Source organism: Numenius arquata, chromosome 8 (assembly GCF_964106895.1).
Source record: "Numenius arquata chromosome 8, bNumArq3.hap1.1, whole genome shotgun sequence".
NCBI lineage: Eukaryota > Metazoa > Chordata > Aves > Charadriiformes > Scolopacidae > Numenius > Numenius arquata.
The window spans coordinates 5,978,155-5,993,314 of record NC_133583.1 but is presented as its reverse complement, the minus strand read 5'-3'; the positions used below and the strand labels follow the sequence as shown (position 1 = coordinate 5,993,314).

The window sequence follows — 15,160 nt, the reverse complement described above, 5'->3', positions numbered from 1 at the left end:
CCCCCACCTCAGCTGAAGTGCAAGACTGGAAAGTAAAAACACGGTTCATACACCAGTACCTGAGGGAATCCACGCTGGGGTACCCGCACCACTCACAGGAAGGTCTCTGACTGAAGCACCAAACGATGCTCTAGCTTTTTTAATCGAGGTTATAAACGCTTTTGAATGTCCACCGATAAGCCACAAACTAGGGTGTCTTTATGATATTTTTATTAATAAATACCTTAACAGCACCAATGATACTCAAACATGACCCTGCATCCTGTACACCGTGGCTGCCTGGGGACTGCGGCCAGACATGTCCACGTCACCTGCAGCTCATCACCTTGTCCTCTCCTGTTCACTTGTAAATAGTCATCAACCTTTCATAAAGTTGATCAAATCAACACCAGATAAGAGGAAAATGCTCATTTTAATCTCCTGCCCTCTTTTGGTTTCAAGGAGACTCAGCCAGCATGCAGGAGTGCTACAATTTAAAGACAGATGGCTGAGGTTCCTTTTCAAGGGTCTTCTCTTCGCATATACCTGTGCGCACATGTGTTAAAAACAAGACTTTTGGCCACCTTAAAATTTCCATGTGTCTGAAAGTATATTAGCATTAACATTTTGACAACAAAAACTGGGGAAAAAAAAGAGTGTATTCCTATACATCAGAGTTCTGTACATTAATAAGCATTTATACAAATATAATCCACCAAATATTGGCTTCTACGTACAATTCTGAAATATGGTGATTCATTTGTATTACCTAACCTCCAACAATGCTAGTGCTAACGTGAACATTTCAGGTTGCTCTAACACCCGCAGAGTATGTTTGTTTTACAAGGTGGTACAGATTTCCCGTGCTGTATATGCAGTTTTCTCATTAATAAATTAAGTGGTAAAGTGAAGCTTGAACAACATAGTCTGTGGTGTAGTAACATCAGCAACTGCAAGTTCCTGGCCGTCCACAAGCCCCAGTTCTGAAACAGAAAGAAAAGTTTAAGTACAGCAAATCCACGTGGTTTGTATTTTTTCAATTAAAAAAAAAAAATTATGAATGCCATTACCAAAAACGGGATGAAATAAAGCTACAAACAGCTCACTAGCTAAACTAATACTCATCTAATTCAACCAGGAAACAGACTTTGTCAAGAAATATATAAACCACTACTGAAGTATGTTTAATTTACATCAGTTATCAGCTTGCTTTGTTGCAGCGTTTTCCTCTGCATCTGCCCACACTTTATATTTAAGCAATTCAAAGTTCAACCTTGAGCGACCTCTGAAAGGTGTATTGCATGTAAAAGGATAATCAAGCACATTCTGCCACATAGTGCCAAATAAAGCCAAATGTGCCACACTGAGGGATCAAACTGACTGGCTCTGTTCAGAGGAATATCTTGATAATCTGGCCATGACAACTGCATGATACCTTTTAGTGTCTTGGAAAGATTTGGCCTTGTTCGTTCTTCAATTGAAGCTACTGTCTGAAAAAAAAAAGCCAAAATATTTCCTTTCAAATTCAGGAAAGTAAACTTAAATAAATTGTTAAAGACAATTACATATGTTGAGATTACCTGTAAATAAAGTGTTTTATTTCCCCCATACATAGTTGCTGTGATTGCAGGAGATTTCATTTGCCTACATATAAAACATTTAAAAAAAAAAAACCAGACAATGAGGTAAAAATGCATTTATAAATTACCTTTCTGAAATAATGAATTATCAAGAAACATTAAACAAGTCAGAATAGTTGCACACTTACAATGAAGCATTATTTGTCAGGTAATCCAAGATCTCCTGTAATTTAGCTGACGGGGAAATCTCTATGTTCTGGGGAAGTTGGCTGCAGGCTGGACAGTTCTCCTACAACAAAGCAGCACAAGAACGCATATTATGTTAAGTGAGTTTTTAAAAGGCTGCTAATAAAGTCTCAAAATTTCTTCTGTGTTTGTTTTTTTCAAAAAAGTTTTAGCTCTAGAAATATTAATACTGTTGCAAATACTAATGACAAAACCCAATTACTCGTGAAGTCTGTCGCTGTTTGACTGGCTCCCACCAGCAGCTAAGTATTTATAAACTACAAATTTCATCTGACATAAAATTTAATACTACAAACTTTCAAGCAATTATTGTCATCATCCCTTTTTGAGAAGATTTGCTTATGAGTCTTCTTATGATTGCGTATCTTATTGTGTAAACCACATTTCCTGTATTACAGGGGAAATCTTCAGGATTCACTTTCAAAACAAGTACTGTTTTCCTTTGTGGGTAGCACAGCAGAAACAGACTAGTAGCATTGCAGTTTCTGATTTTAAAACTTCAGAAATATTATTTATCAGTGCTGAGGGCCAAGAGATTCAATACAGGGTTTCAGAAATACACACAAACTGCCTAAGTTCAATAAAAATCAAGGACACAGGCCTGCAAGCCTTTAATGGCACTAACCTTTCTTTCAGCTTCAAACGTGTATGTGTATAATCCATCCACATCATTAAACACCAAGTAGTTGTTAAGAGGAATGTATGCACTATAATGACAAATACGTTAGTGTCAATACATGTCATTATGTTGGAAATCACGTATGTTATTAATAAGAAATGAAATACCTTGTGGCTATTTTAAAAACTTCAGTGGCGCAAACAGCTGGAATGAGAAAAAAACCACAATTTTTTCAGTTTCTAGCTCTATCTCAGAACACGCAGACATTAGTGCACAGAGTGGTTCCAAAGAAGTGACAAAAAAAAAAAAATCAAATATAACAATTTGTAAAGAGAAAAATAAACATCTGAAGGCAGCTGGTAGCTCTATTCATTAACACCATAGATTTGCCACTAATCTGAGACTACATTCAGGTTATATACTGTGTTTTCCAATTACTTTTTCTTCCTAGTCTAAAATGCTTTTGCTCACTCCCACAGTCGTACATGAGCTTAAAATGTATACAGTCACATGCAGTCCCTCTATGGAAAACAGAAACGAGACCGTAAGAACAAATCAGACCCATTTAAAAAATTACTACTAGCCTCCCCGAGTTCTCTATTCCAAACTTATCTTACAAAACTCTAAATTAAGTCTATAAAACAGAAGTGAAATGAGTTCTTTCAGCCTACCTGCAATTACTGCATTTGTAGAAGCTACTGCTGGAATAATGCGTTTAACCACCCCTGTAAAAATAAAACATACAACTTTGTCTTTTTCAAGAAACTATACTGAGAGAAGACTAAAATTTCAGTCAGAATAATTACAGAAGGGTGTACCCCCAAGGTACTTGAAATTTTCCAGGAATTTGTGTAACAATAAGGTATGATGGTGTGTTGCTCAAGTACTTCGGCATTTTTTTTATTTTTGGAAAGAATCAAGTGCATTAAGAAGGTATCACACACAAAGAGAACTAGTGAACAAATTCTAAAAACAATTATTCTATACTTAGCACTGAAAATTGATTTAAAACTCAATTCTATTCCTGTTTAACTGGATAAATGCATAAAGGAAAGATACTTGGGTTTGGTGTTCCTGCTGCAAGAACAGACTTGCCAAACTGTATTGGCATCTTCATCCAACTCTTCTTCCTGAGCCCATCCAGTCAAACAGCACAGCACAAACACCAATATAAACCAGAATTTCCAAGGCAGACAAGTCTGTACATTGAGGCAAATTCCTAAGTCTGAAGTTCCTCTGGCTTCTCATTATTGATTTATATTTCTTCATACCTGAGGAAACTTGCATAAAACATTTATCTTTGCCTTCTTTCTGCTGTGTACTTTATAATGAAATCATCTTCAAATACTGAAGACCGTGCATCCATTTGCATGTACATAATTGTACTTCATAACTGGAATTCACATTTATCTATACTAAAAATATACTACTAGGAAAGCCAGTATAAACTGCTGCAAAGAAAAATACCATCTGCAATACACTTGTTGGAATCTGAGGCAAGATACACACAAGGAATCAGTTCCCCCTTTTTTGACTGAAAGGCACACACTGAGGTTCAAAGTGCGGCATTTCAAGCCCAGCATTTCAAACGCATTCCCAGTACTACAAGTCAACAAACAGAAGTTACCACAAATTCTGGAGATCCTCTATGAGATTCTCCACTCCGGTTCTATTTGGTTAGCATTTAAAATGCTGCTTAAACGTGTGGCAGCATTCTGCATTTCCTTGTGAACAGAAGCATATGCAGCAGTAAAGAACAGATGCTATAGTCTTTACCAGACTCAACCGGCATAAAGTGTTGCTGTCGCTGAAGAGGCAAACGCCTTCTTTTGTTCCTACTCTTTGACCCAGCAAAAGTGGTCGCAGTGTAATGTAAACTGTGGAGCTGTTCCAGGTTAACAAAAAGAATGTTCAGTTGTGTCCCAGATAAGTTCCTCTGATTCATCATGAATGCCTAAACGTCTGATTCATCATAAAATATTTGTGCTGGCACAGGAAACAAGCTGCTTGTTTCTGTTTTAAGATTTTAAGGGAGAAAAGAACAATTTCTTTCTCGGCTGAGCTGCCAGCTTTGTCATAACAGATCAAAGAATGCCAATCCAGCCGAATTGCAAATGCCACAAACTCTGTGAAATGCCATACCCTTACCTTGGGTGAGCCTGTAGGTAACACCTTTAATATTAAATTGTGATGCTCTTTCTAAAGACTTCTGGTAAATCCACTGTATATGTTCAGGGTCATCTCCATCCAATGCAACACCCTCTACAGCAAAGTTAGGAATATATAGGTAAATTACGCTTATAAGAGTTCTCCAGAAACACAGTGTTCTTTTTGTCTAAAAAAAAAGATCCCTTTCTTTTAATTTGGGTTAAAATGAATACCCCATTAAGCTACTAAAACTTGACACTTTAAAATTTCTACAAACATCCTAAGTTCTAACACATTTTATGTATAAACTATCTTAACTTCACAGATCTGTAGAGCTGTTACGGGTTACGTTTTGAGTCAGAAAATACGTTGTACAGTATTAGACAGAAACACATGAACAAATATGGAAGCAGAGAGTGAGTCCGAGAAGAGAAAATCAGCTCGGAGGAGGCTTAAGATTCAATATGACAACAAGCCACATGATGTTAAAAGATAGGATTGTTTTGTTAAAAGTAGTTCTGTATAGCTAACTCAAAACACATTAGTTAAACTGAGAAATATCAAGTTTAGCACCAGTGCTATATACTAATTACCTCCAAAAGGTTGCTCCTTTGGCCACTGCAATATCCTGACATACTCAATACAATGCTCCGGCAGTCTGGGCATCGATGCGATAGTACACATGGGAAAATTCACCTGGCGTGGGCAGGGGGAGAAAACCAGAAGAAAGCATGTAACATATTATGTATAGTACTGGGAAAAGAAACAAGCAAATCAGAGGAATACAAAAAAAGGGAAATATCACTGATTACACTTACCTGCGGTGGATAAAGCTCAAGCGTGCATTCAACACATGCTGTCATGCCAGGAATAATCACACGAACATTTCCTTTAAAACCTTCTGTCCCTCCATCTATTAAAGGTATGATGGAACTTGGATCCAGTACACCATCTTCATAATGTAAAAATGACATCTAACGAATAAAGGGGGGAGGTTTGTCAGATTTTGTTTGGTTTGTTCTTTGTTTTTTTTTTAAACAAGTTGCAGGAAGAAAAAAAAAATCCTAAAAATTTTATTCTTAATAGTACAACTCAAGATTGAATGCTTAACATACAGTTTATTTTAAGAGTACGTAGTGTATAAAACACTACTTATTTGTCAATGCGCAGAACTTCATATACCACCTTCACCCTCCACCTCCTCCTCCCCTTACCCCCCTAATAAGTGCTATTATTTCCTTGCAGCACACCACAACAAAGAATTGGTTAGTCTGAAAGATTTGGATTTGATTCTTGATTTGTTGTTTTGGTGGGTTTTTTTTAATACTGGTAAATAATCGAGATCATTATTTTATAAACAAATTCACAATGATAAAACTACCTAGGTCAACGACTGACTTTCTACTACCCTGTAGCATTTGGTCTCCAAAAGACGACATTTACAAGTTGCAGCACAATAAGTATTGTTTGGCTAATGAAAAAAAGATGTTCACAATGGGAGCATCCAGAGAGGCCGTGGAACTTCCCTTCTTGCGATTTTCAAAAGCTGACTGCACAAGGCCACAAACAATGTAATCTAACTTTGAAATTACCCCTGGAGGGCACTGCACAAATGTTGGCTAACACTCCTCAAGAAAAAGGCAGGAAAGAGAGCATGCATTTTATCCTGTTCACAAAAAGAAAAAAAGACAAGAAAACAGAAATAGATACAGAAAGCTGTGAGTTTCAACAGTCCTCATTTCATTTTAATGACATTCTAAACAAATGTGTTCATTTTTAGTTATCCATACTGAAGGAATAACCAGGCTTTAAAAAGATTGAAGATGTTTTACCAGCATTCCATTTATCCATCTTCTTGCAATTATAGAGTCCAGTCCACAAACAATAATGTGAAACTCTAGGGGGAAAAAAAAACATTATTTAAAGCCTACATTAATGCATACTTCTTAAGATGAACAAAGTATCTGTATATAACAGTCCAGAGGAACTGACTGTAGTTCAACTATCTCCCCTAGATTACCTGTATGACAGACGCATTTAAATTTTGTCTATTTGTTACTTCTACTTCCAGTACACTATAGAAGACTAAAATAATTAGCAATCTAACTACTAGGAAAAGGAACAACTAGCAGGAACAACTGCAACGTTCCCCTAAAGCACCAGTGCATGTGTGGCAGGCAAACAAATACTACTTACGTCGATAAAAGCTTTCATCCATGTCTTGAATCTTTTTAAAATATCTGAATGTAAGCTCAGTAAAGGAATATATTTATAAAGTAGTTTAAATTTAGTGTTTTCTATTTGCTAACCTAAACCCAAAACATTATTAATAATCTTATTAATAATAAGATTATTATTATAATATTATTATTATATTATATCATTTTTTATATATATATCATCTTATATGACACTTTAAAAAAAAAAACCTAAGTGATTGAAAGATTCAAAATACCCACAGCTGAAGCTGTAGCATCTGACAAAACAAGTAAAGGACACAAAGTAACAGTCCCACACAGGAGAAAGCTCAGCAGCAAATGATTAAGGAAGCTCAAAACCTGTTCTCACAAAGTCCTGTATCAGTAAGTGCTGCTCTTCTAAGCTAAGGTTTCCTACGAGTACATACTCAAAACACTCTGGCAAATAGACTTGTAATTCTAATATCTCAGTGAAAACTAGAATATTGCATTTGGATAAAAAGACCCAGTGGAAACATCCAAAATAGTTTCTTAAAGCTTAGCCCTCTTTCCCATGCATATTTCCTGTATGCTAATGCCACTGAGAAAGAACTCTCCATCACCAGCTGAATGAATCTGTTCTTTATTGTATGAAAAAGAGAGGACGGCAGCAAAATACTTTAGATAGTCTTACCACCTACAGAGTTTGCTAGGTTTTTTGAAGCCTTCGGGGCTACTACTTCTCTATAAAAGGATACGCTACGACAGCACAGCTGGGAATGCGGCTGTTTAGGAATTCTGCTGCAACTTCTGCTTTTGGTCGCCCAACATCCTTCGGTCTGAGGAAAAAACCCAAGGAATTTTAAATGCATTATTTTAGTAGCTTCAACCTTTCCAGACTCTATGCATTGCAATACTGAATTAAGTGACTATCTTTATCTATTATCCCCCTGTACTGGGCACTGGTGAGGCCCCACCTCGAGTGCTGTGTCCAGTTTTGGGCCCCTTACCACAAAAAAGACATTGAGGTGCTGGAGCGGGTCCAGAGAAGGGCAACGAAGCTGGTGAGGGGTCTGGAGAATAAGTCTTATGAGGAGCGGCTGAGGGAGCTGGGGTTGTTCAGTCTAGAGAAGAGAAGGCTGAGGGGAGACCTCATCGCTCTCTACAACTATCTGAAAGCAGGCTGTAAAGAGGCGGGGGTTGGTCTCTTCTCCCAAGTCACAGGCAATAGGACAAGAGGAAATGGCCTCAAGTTGCACGGGGGGAGGTTCAGGTTGGATATTAGGAAAAATTTCTTCACTGAAAGGGTTATCAAGCTTTGGAATGGGCTGCCCAGGGAAGTGGTTGAGGCACCATCCCTGGAGATATTCAAAAGACAAGTTGACATGGTGCTCGGGAATGTGGTTTAGTGTTGGTGTGTTTCTTTGTTTTGTGTTTTTTTTTTTTTTTTTTTTTTTTAAGGTTGGACTAGATGATCTTAAAGGTCCCTTTCAACCTAGGCGATTCTGTGACTAATTGTTACTGTAGGACAATTTATTGATATGGATAGTATTAAAGCACCCCTGTAAAGCATCAGATATGAGAGCCCCAGAGTTATCTAAATATGTCCATGTAACTGAAGTTAACAGCACCCCAAAAAAGCCAACAATTTCTCAGTTTGCTTGTAAGAAAAGGCTACCAGAAGAATCGATATCTCAATCTGTGTGCATTGTTCTTAGGTGTCACCTTTTCCATTAGTCATGAGCTCCATTTGAATGGTAAGCAATGTATGTTAACTTTCTTCACGCTCAAACTATGACACCACAAATGTCAAAACAAGAAGGAATAGCATGCAACATTTAGTTAATTATGACTACTATTGCCATATGAAAGTTCAGTAATCTTTAATGATATCTTGTTCAACCAAAATAATGACCATACTCGCATATTTTGTTTAGATACATTTAAAAAAAAAAAAAAAAAAAGTGGTTGAATCGTGAAAATATCACTTACCGAAACAGGAACTGTCGGTTAAGGTTAGAAACATCTATAGTATCCATGTCAATAACGTGGATCTGTCTGAAGCCAGACAGTGCCTGTGAAAAGAGATAGTCAACTTCAGTTAATAGAAAATGAAATGCTTACAGTGCTTCAGAATTCATTCCACGTGCTAAAAAAGCAAGCTTTGGAGGAGCAAACAGATTTGCTCTTCATCCTCTGTGCAGACAGGTATATGGTTATTCTTTGTTAAAGAACATTCTTTATTGGGTTGGTAATGCTGATGTTTTGACAGATGGAATCGGTAACATTTCAATGGTCAAAGACAATGTTCTACTGAACGCAGTATTGCCTAGTCATAACCCAGGGAAGTCAATCGTAGACTGATCTATAAGGAGAATTTGCAGTACTCCCTCACAACTGGAGTAAATCAGAGCGTTCATTGGGAGGAAAAAAAAGCAGAATTTGAAGAAATACCATAAGCACTGCCTTGCTTGGCCAGAATAGAAAAACAAAGTTTACTTCTTCTAGAATTTTAAGGTTTTGAACATTCACCATTTTCACAGTTGGCATAAATGAGGCTGGTATGTCCACCCTTAAATCACAGTTCAAAATAAGCCAGCATTCCCCATTGCATTCCATGCTGGAACTGAATGCAAATTCAAAAAGTCACCTCACTATCTAAGAACACTCCAAACCTCCAAAAGAAGTTCTGTCTGATCTGTTTGCACGCAGCCCATCACTAGATTTAGGCAAATAACTTTGAAGTAAAATTGACTTAAAACTGTATTGCGGATCTGATCCAATAAAGTAATAACATCTGTCACGCACAAAGGAACAATGTGAATTGTGGTTAAAGGGAAATACATGCTATAAAACACTGGCTTTTGAGAAAGGAGATATGTTGTGATGTTCTGAAGTGACCCCAAAAAAATTGAGTCCTGTCCCCTAACTTTTTTCCTATATGAGTCAATCTTGTTATATACAAAGACTTCCAAACTTTTAGTTTTATGATTTCTGAATAAACGTGTTGTCCTGCATGACAAGCTTTGAGACAGCTAAATAAGTAACATGCAACACATTAGACTACCACCTTTCAAGCTTATTAACAAAGTGCATTCTTCAAGTTTATTGTCTGTATCATCATGTATTTTATTCATTTTGAATAGAACTTAGAAATTTCTTAGCTGTATACAATCAATAACGTCAAATTAACAAAGCAGAAAAGATAATTTCCTCAAGGGAAAAAAAAAAGAAGATTTTAAGAAGCAAAGGGTGAAAACTGAGTAATTACCAGGTTTTTCAGGAGTTCGCATCCTAATCCTCCTGCTCCAATAACTAGTACTTTACATGTGCTTAATAAAAACTCAAGAGCCTGTGGAAAACATAAAACAAAAAATTAAAACACTAAATAGGAAAAGGTATAATTTGTCATTTGCTTCATAATCCTTTTAGATGCATTATCATACATTTTCAATGCCTAGTAAGTTCCCCATAAAACAACTTAGATCAATAAAACAGTTTGTGCTTGCAGGAGTAATTACATACTGGACTTTAATCAGTTGTTGAGTTCATGCAGTTCCTATATGCCAACTTACACAAAAGCAAGACCTTTGTCAATATCAGTATTCTCTTTATATTAATTTTGACCATGAAAAAAGCAAGGTCCACCTTTATTATTATTTAGTTTAAGGAGATAATGTTTTCTTCTTCCAAAAATTGTACTGATACATAACGCAAAATAAATCTAAAGAGACAGAAAACATTGCTGGCCAAAAAGAATTGACATTTTTAACTATACAACTGCTTTCTGTCAACTGTTCTACTAGACTCCTGCCTCAAACTAGTAAATAATGGAACAGTACATTAAAAAAGGTAACAGTAAAATACATTCAACTGTAAGCTCTGAAACAAAATGCACCAAAAAAGGAAAACAGAATAAATAATTAAAAATCTACATGTTGTTTTTCCTTAGTAAACATCTTTCCCAATTCTCTAAATACTCATGTTAACCTTAATTCCTTCAAGTTCAAGAAATTCCTTACTTAAATTACTTAAAAATTGAGAGATAAATGCTGCTATTTTTCATGTGGAACTCAAAGGCAGAGCATAATTCGTATGCTGTTACACATTTATATATATGATGACAGCAAGCTTGTAGTTGACAGCACACAATTTAGAAATACAAGCTTACAAGGAAGAATACAACACGTTCTTCTAGTGACATAATGTTCAATTGATTAAAACAGAAGCTTTTCATGCAGTTCTACAATTCGTACATTACTGGTGGTCAATTAATGGAACTATTTACATTAGTCTGCAACACACGCTACAAATTTTTTATTTAAAGTAAGCATTTCTCACTTGAGTGCCTGGCTCGAAATCAGGATGTGTGAATGGTCCAGATCGCTCGAGGAACTTCTTTACATGGTTCCAGCGACCTTCCCAGTCTCCAGTGTCCCCACACCCACCATCAACAGCCATTCTGCACAGAACACAGTAAATTCAGCTGCAAAATCATAGAGAAAAAGCCACACCTCTAAAATGTATTTTTTCTTTATATATCTTAAAAATATCTAAATTACTGACCATTCATACAAATGCATCTGCATAGTTTTTATGCAAGTTACGTGCAGGAACATTTGCATGAGTGGGCTTTATTTGTGGAAGTAGAAAGCAATAACACAAATATGCAGCCAGGGGAAAAAATCCAGGCATTTCAATACATCTCACTGATGTAGCTGGTACTAGTAAAAGTTGACCTGAAGTGAAAAAAGGGTCTAGCCTTTTTGCTTTTATCTTCTTCATATTTAAATAGGACACAGAAAAAGATTGTCCCTTTAGATCTTGAGGGTGATTGTTTTTTCAGAGTCAAGTCTTGTACACTTTTTTGACAGACTTTTTAAGTCCATAAATCATATTTAGAATTATCAGTATATAACTGCAATTGTGAGGCACAGAATAAATAACAGTATCATGTGCCAACACTGTCTCCTCTGACTCTTCACAGCAGTTTGTTTAAACAAGTGTGGAAAAAAAAAATACAAATCTTGAATGCTCTTCACCCTCCATTAGTACTATGTAATTTAGAACATCCCCATTTTTCAGTTATCTCCTGAGCCTGTCAGTGGTAGCAATCTGACTTGAAAAAAAAGGAACATTTGCAGTTATCTTCTTTTAAATTTTTGAGACAGAACTTTACATCAAATACTCCAGTACCCTTTTTCCCCCTTATGCAGGTCACTCTTAGTAGTAGATAATTACAAATTCAAACTTTTAAGAGACTTACTGGAATGGTTCAAACTCAGCTCACCGAAGTAATTTTCTAACATAAGATCATTGCCCACATAGAACAAGCCCTTCCTTAACAGAGTGCACTTCCCTTTTTAAATAGGGGCTCCACTCAATATGAATTATGTTCTATGTTAATACAAAACTAAGCTTCTAATAAAAGAGCTTTGCCAGTCCCAAGTATGAAAGGTTGTGTCATCATTGATAAGGAGTGTTATTTGCTTCCTCCTATGAAGTACTACAAAGAACGCTTGTATCAATAACTGTTGGGTAATGTCTAGAATGTATTGTTACTTCCTGGTCACTCATCTCAAAATAAAAGGAAAATGCAGCGAAAACATCTAGATAGCAAATGCTTCTATCCTCACAGAATTCAGGAGATGGACAACAGAGTATGTCCATAGAAATTTTAGTTTCTGGGCAATAATTTTGGAAAAGATTTTCAATAACAGGGAAAAACTTCTCTACACTGTAGAAGTAAATGTATCAAAATTTGCCTGTGTTTTGGTTGCAAACCAAACTCATTCCTGGTTAACTGTTGACTTCAGGTAAGTTAATTTACTGTATTAGCAGTTAAATAAGATCTAATAAGATCATTTGAATTCATAAATGTCTTCTGATCTCTGACTTGCACTTTTGTACCTCTCCAAGTTTTCACAATAATGTGAAAACACACGTATTTCACATCATGTGAAATAGTGTGAATAAATACAACACTCCCATCGCTGAATCCTGGGCTCATTTGTTGCACACCAGCTTTCAGGACGTGCATTAAGCACTAACTTCGACAAATAAAATGGGTCAATATACATCACAATAATTGCTTCTATGGGTTTTATTATAATTTTTAAATTTTTTTGAAACAAGTGCAGAAGCTATGCTTGGTGACATTAAGAAAACTTTTGTTATCCTTTTATACAGTCCGTACAAACGGCCATTGAGCAGCAGTACTCCTTTCCTATTTAGATGTGTATTTTCCTTTATATGGTTAACTTCTAGTTTCACTTTTGCAGTTATACTACAGTTTGTTTTTTACAGGGTTGGACGTTGTGGAGATCTGAAAAACATCAATAACTCAACCTGAGATTTTATGTTTAATTTCAGAGACTTCTTTTTTTCCAAGTGTTTATTTTTGTGTTGTTACAGCATTACCAGATATCTGTATTATTAGAGTTTAACAAAATTCTTATTTATTTCAAATTAATTTTTGAATTTTGTTTAAAATATCAGAGCACCACAGTCCTTACGTTGCTTTAGGCCCAGACTTTTCCCTACCACCTTCCCATCTCCAGAGCTCCATGCTTTTGAGGGACTTGGCATGCACACACCCCACACCCCCCCAATCCAACATGCCCAAGGGTTTTTGTGACCCTCATCCCAAAACACACATGCACTGTCTGCGAGTCCACCGCTCGGGCAGGCAGGTCAGCTGGGTGATATTTGGGAAGAGGGCCACAAGCAGATGGAAGGGAATAGTTAGGGATGGAAGCAGATGAGGTTAAAGATCTCCGAGCATTAGTTTTTCAAGGCCATTAAGACAGATGCATAGAATTTAGAGTTTTAATAAGCACAGGCAACTGCTCTGTAGCCTGAATTTTTAGTTTTCAGCCAAAATTTAGCCACCTGCTTCTAGCCTACAGGCCCTCCCCAGGTCCCTGACCGGCAATGCAGCTTTTTCCGCTCCTGTCACAAAGCTCTCCAGCACACCAGCCTTTACTCATGCCAAGCTCCAAGCCCGCGACTCCCACCCCCGCTGCGGGTGAGCCCCTGGGTCCTCTCCCCAGGAGATTCCTCTTCCCCAGTCCTTGTTGTTCAAGAGGCCCTTTCGCTTTCTCCCTCCTTACACTGACCCACCTCACACCTCTCCTCCCGCCCCGGCCCTGGGCTGTGGTACCGCCTCCCCTCCGGCCTGCTGGGCCGCTCACTCACTTCCCATCAGCGGGCCCCGGAGCCCTGAGCTAGCCCCCAGCCCCCTCCCAGCCCACACCTCTCCTGCGGGGCTGCGGCTCGCCCTGACCTACCAGCCGCCCCTCAGCAAGCGCTGCCTGCCCCTGCCCCGGGCCGGGAGCCCGCTGGCCCGCAGCCCCGCACTAACCCATCCGCCAGCAGCTCCTCTAGCCTCCTTCTTTTCTTCTCCCTAAAAGAGAGAGAATAAAAGAAGGGTCAGTATCGCGCTACAGAGACCGGGGAGGAGGGAGAGGGAATCCCGGGGCCCACCCGTCCCCGGGAAAGCGAGGGAAGGGGCGGCCGAGCACACACATACAGGGTACTTACGGTTCCTCACCATCCGCCATATTTCCCTCTGCTTCCCACAATGCCCCGCGGCGCCGGGGGTGGGCGGTGCTGTGCCCGGGCGTCGCCACGCTGGGGAGGGGGGCGACCTGTGGGGATGGGGCGTTAATCACCGTGGCAACATGGCGGGGACCCCGCCCTCGAACCCCTACTTCTGTGTTTTCAGGTGGTTTTATGTCTCGTCAGCATTTCCCGGGCTGAGGCCGGCCGGCCTCATCCTGCCCATGGGAGGACACGTAGAGCAGCACCTACGGGGCAGGAGCCTTCACCCTCCACAGCCCACGAGGGCTTCACCTCAGGCAGGGCAGGACGCAGGCGAGCACAGGGCTTGGCGGGGTTCTGCCTCAGCCCTCAGGTTCCCAAACTTTAGGGGTTTAAACCCTCCACAGATGGAGGTGGGAAGGAGCTGCCAAGCCCTGGCACCGCGGGAACAGCTGGCTGGCTGCTGGCCTCCGTTTTGGGCAGGGCTTCGCTGCCCAGCATGGCGGCACAGGGACAGCCTGCATGGGAGCCACAGGGAAGGGCTGAAAGAGCCTCTCGCTGTCCCGCTCTCACAGGCGCTGCTGGGGGTCAAACCACCATGGCTACTGGCCCCAGGCTTCCCCTCAAAGTGAGGGCTTGGGGCGCAGTCGTCTCACTGGCAGGGTCTCCCCACCACGGCCGCACGCCCCCTGTGACTCCTCGCCTGAGGCGGCCGCTTCGTGCCCCCTCCGCCATCCCCGATTCCCTGTTTCACAGGGGATATTAAATAAACATCATCTTTCACTGGGGAAATAATCACACAGCGGCCGTTGGCAGCAGCGGCAGCGCTACGCTCCTGCCCCGCTGCCTTCCCCGGGCGTGTGGAGGGC

The 15,160-nt window shown here is 39.3% G+C and overlaps 1 protein-coding gene across 8 annotated transcripts; it reads right to left on the bottom strand.

Annotated features, from left to right (window-relative positions):
* Positions 1–189: 189 nt before the first annotated feature.
* Positions 190–14,341, bottom strand: UBA3 (ubiquitin like modifier activating enzyme 3). Of its 8 annotated transcripts, none has more exons than XM_074152440.1 (18): positions 14,292–14,341; positions 14,113–14,154; positions 11,091–11,211; positions 10,021–10,101; positions 8,742–8,824; positions 7,508–7,588; positions 6,769–6,812; positions 6,405–6,469; positions 5,391–5,546; positions 5,166–5,268; positions 4,573–4,686; positions 3,096–3,149; positions 2,592–2,628; positions 2,431–2,512; positions 1,748–1,848; positions 1,560–1,623; positions 1,415–1,469; positions 190–962 (listed from the first exon to the last, which is right to left on the bottom strand). In XM_074152440.1, exons 1-18 carry the CDS (start codon positions 14,309–14,311, stop codon positions 874–876), a joined length of 1,392 nt encoding a protein of 463 aa, XP_074008541.1. In that variant the 5' UTR covers positions 14,312–14,341; the 3' UTR covers positions 190–873. The 8 variants fall into 8 exon arrangements, with proteins under 8 accessions (XP_074008541.1, XP_074008535.1, XP_074008539.1 ...); XM_074152434.1 differs by having other exon boundaries at positions 14,281–14,333; XM_074152438.1 differs by having other exon boundaries at positions 14,039–14,154; positions 14,281–14,330.
* Positions 14,342–15,160: the final 819 nt, after the last annotated feature.

Excerpts from the sequence above, each read along its gene's own strand:
- UBA3 (XM_074152440.1), bottom strand. The coding sequence starts at position 14,311 with ATGGCGGATGGTGAGGAACC. Across the intron at positions 8,825-10,020 it reads GCGAACTCCTGAAAAACCTG|GCACTGTCTGGCTTCAGACA; the intron begins GTAATTACTCAG and ends CTCTTTTCACAG. Across the intron at positions 5,269-5,390 it reads TTGAGCTTTATCCACCGCAG|GTGAATTTTCCCATGTGTAC; the intron begins GTAAGTGTAATC and ends TGCCCACGCCAG.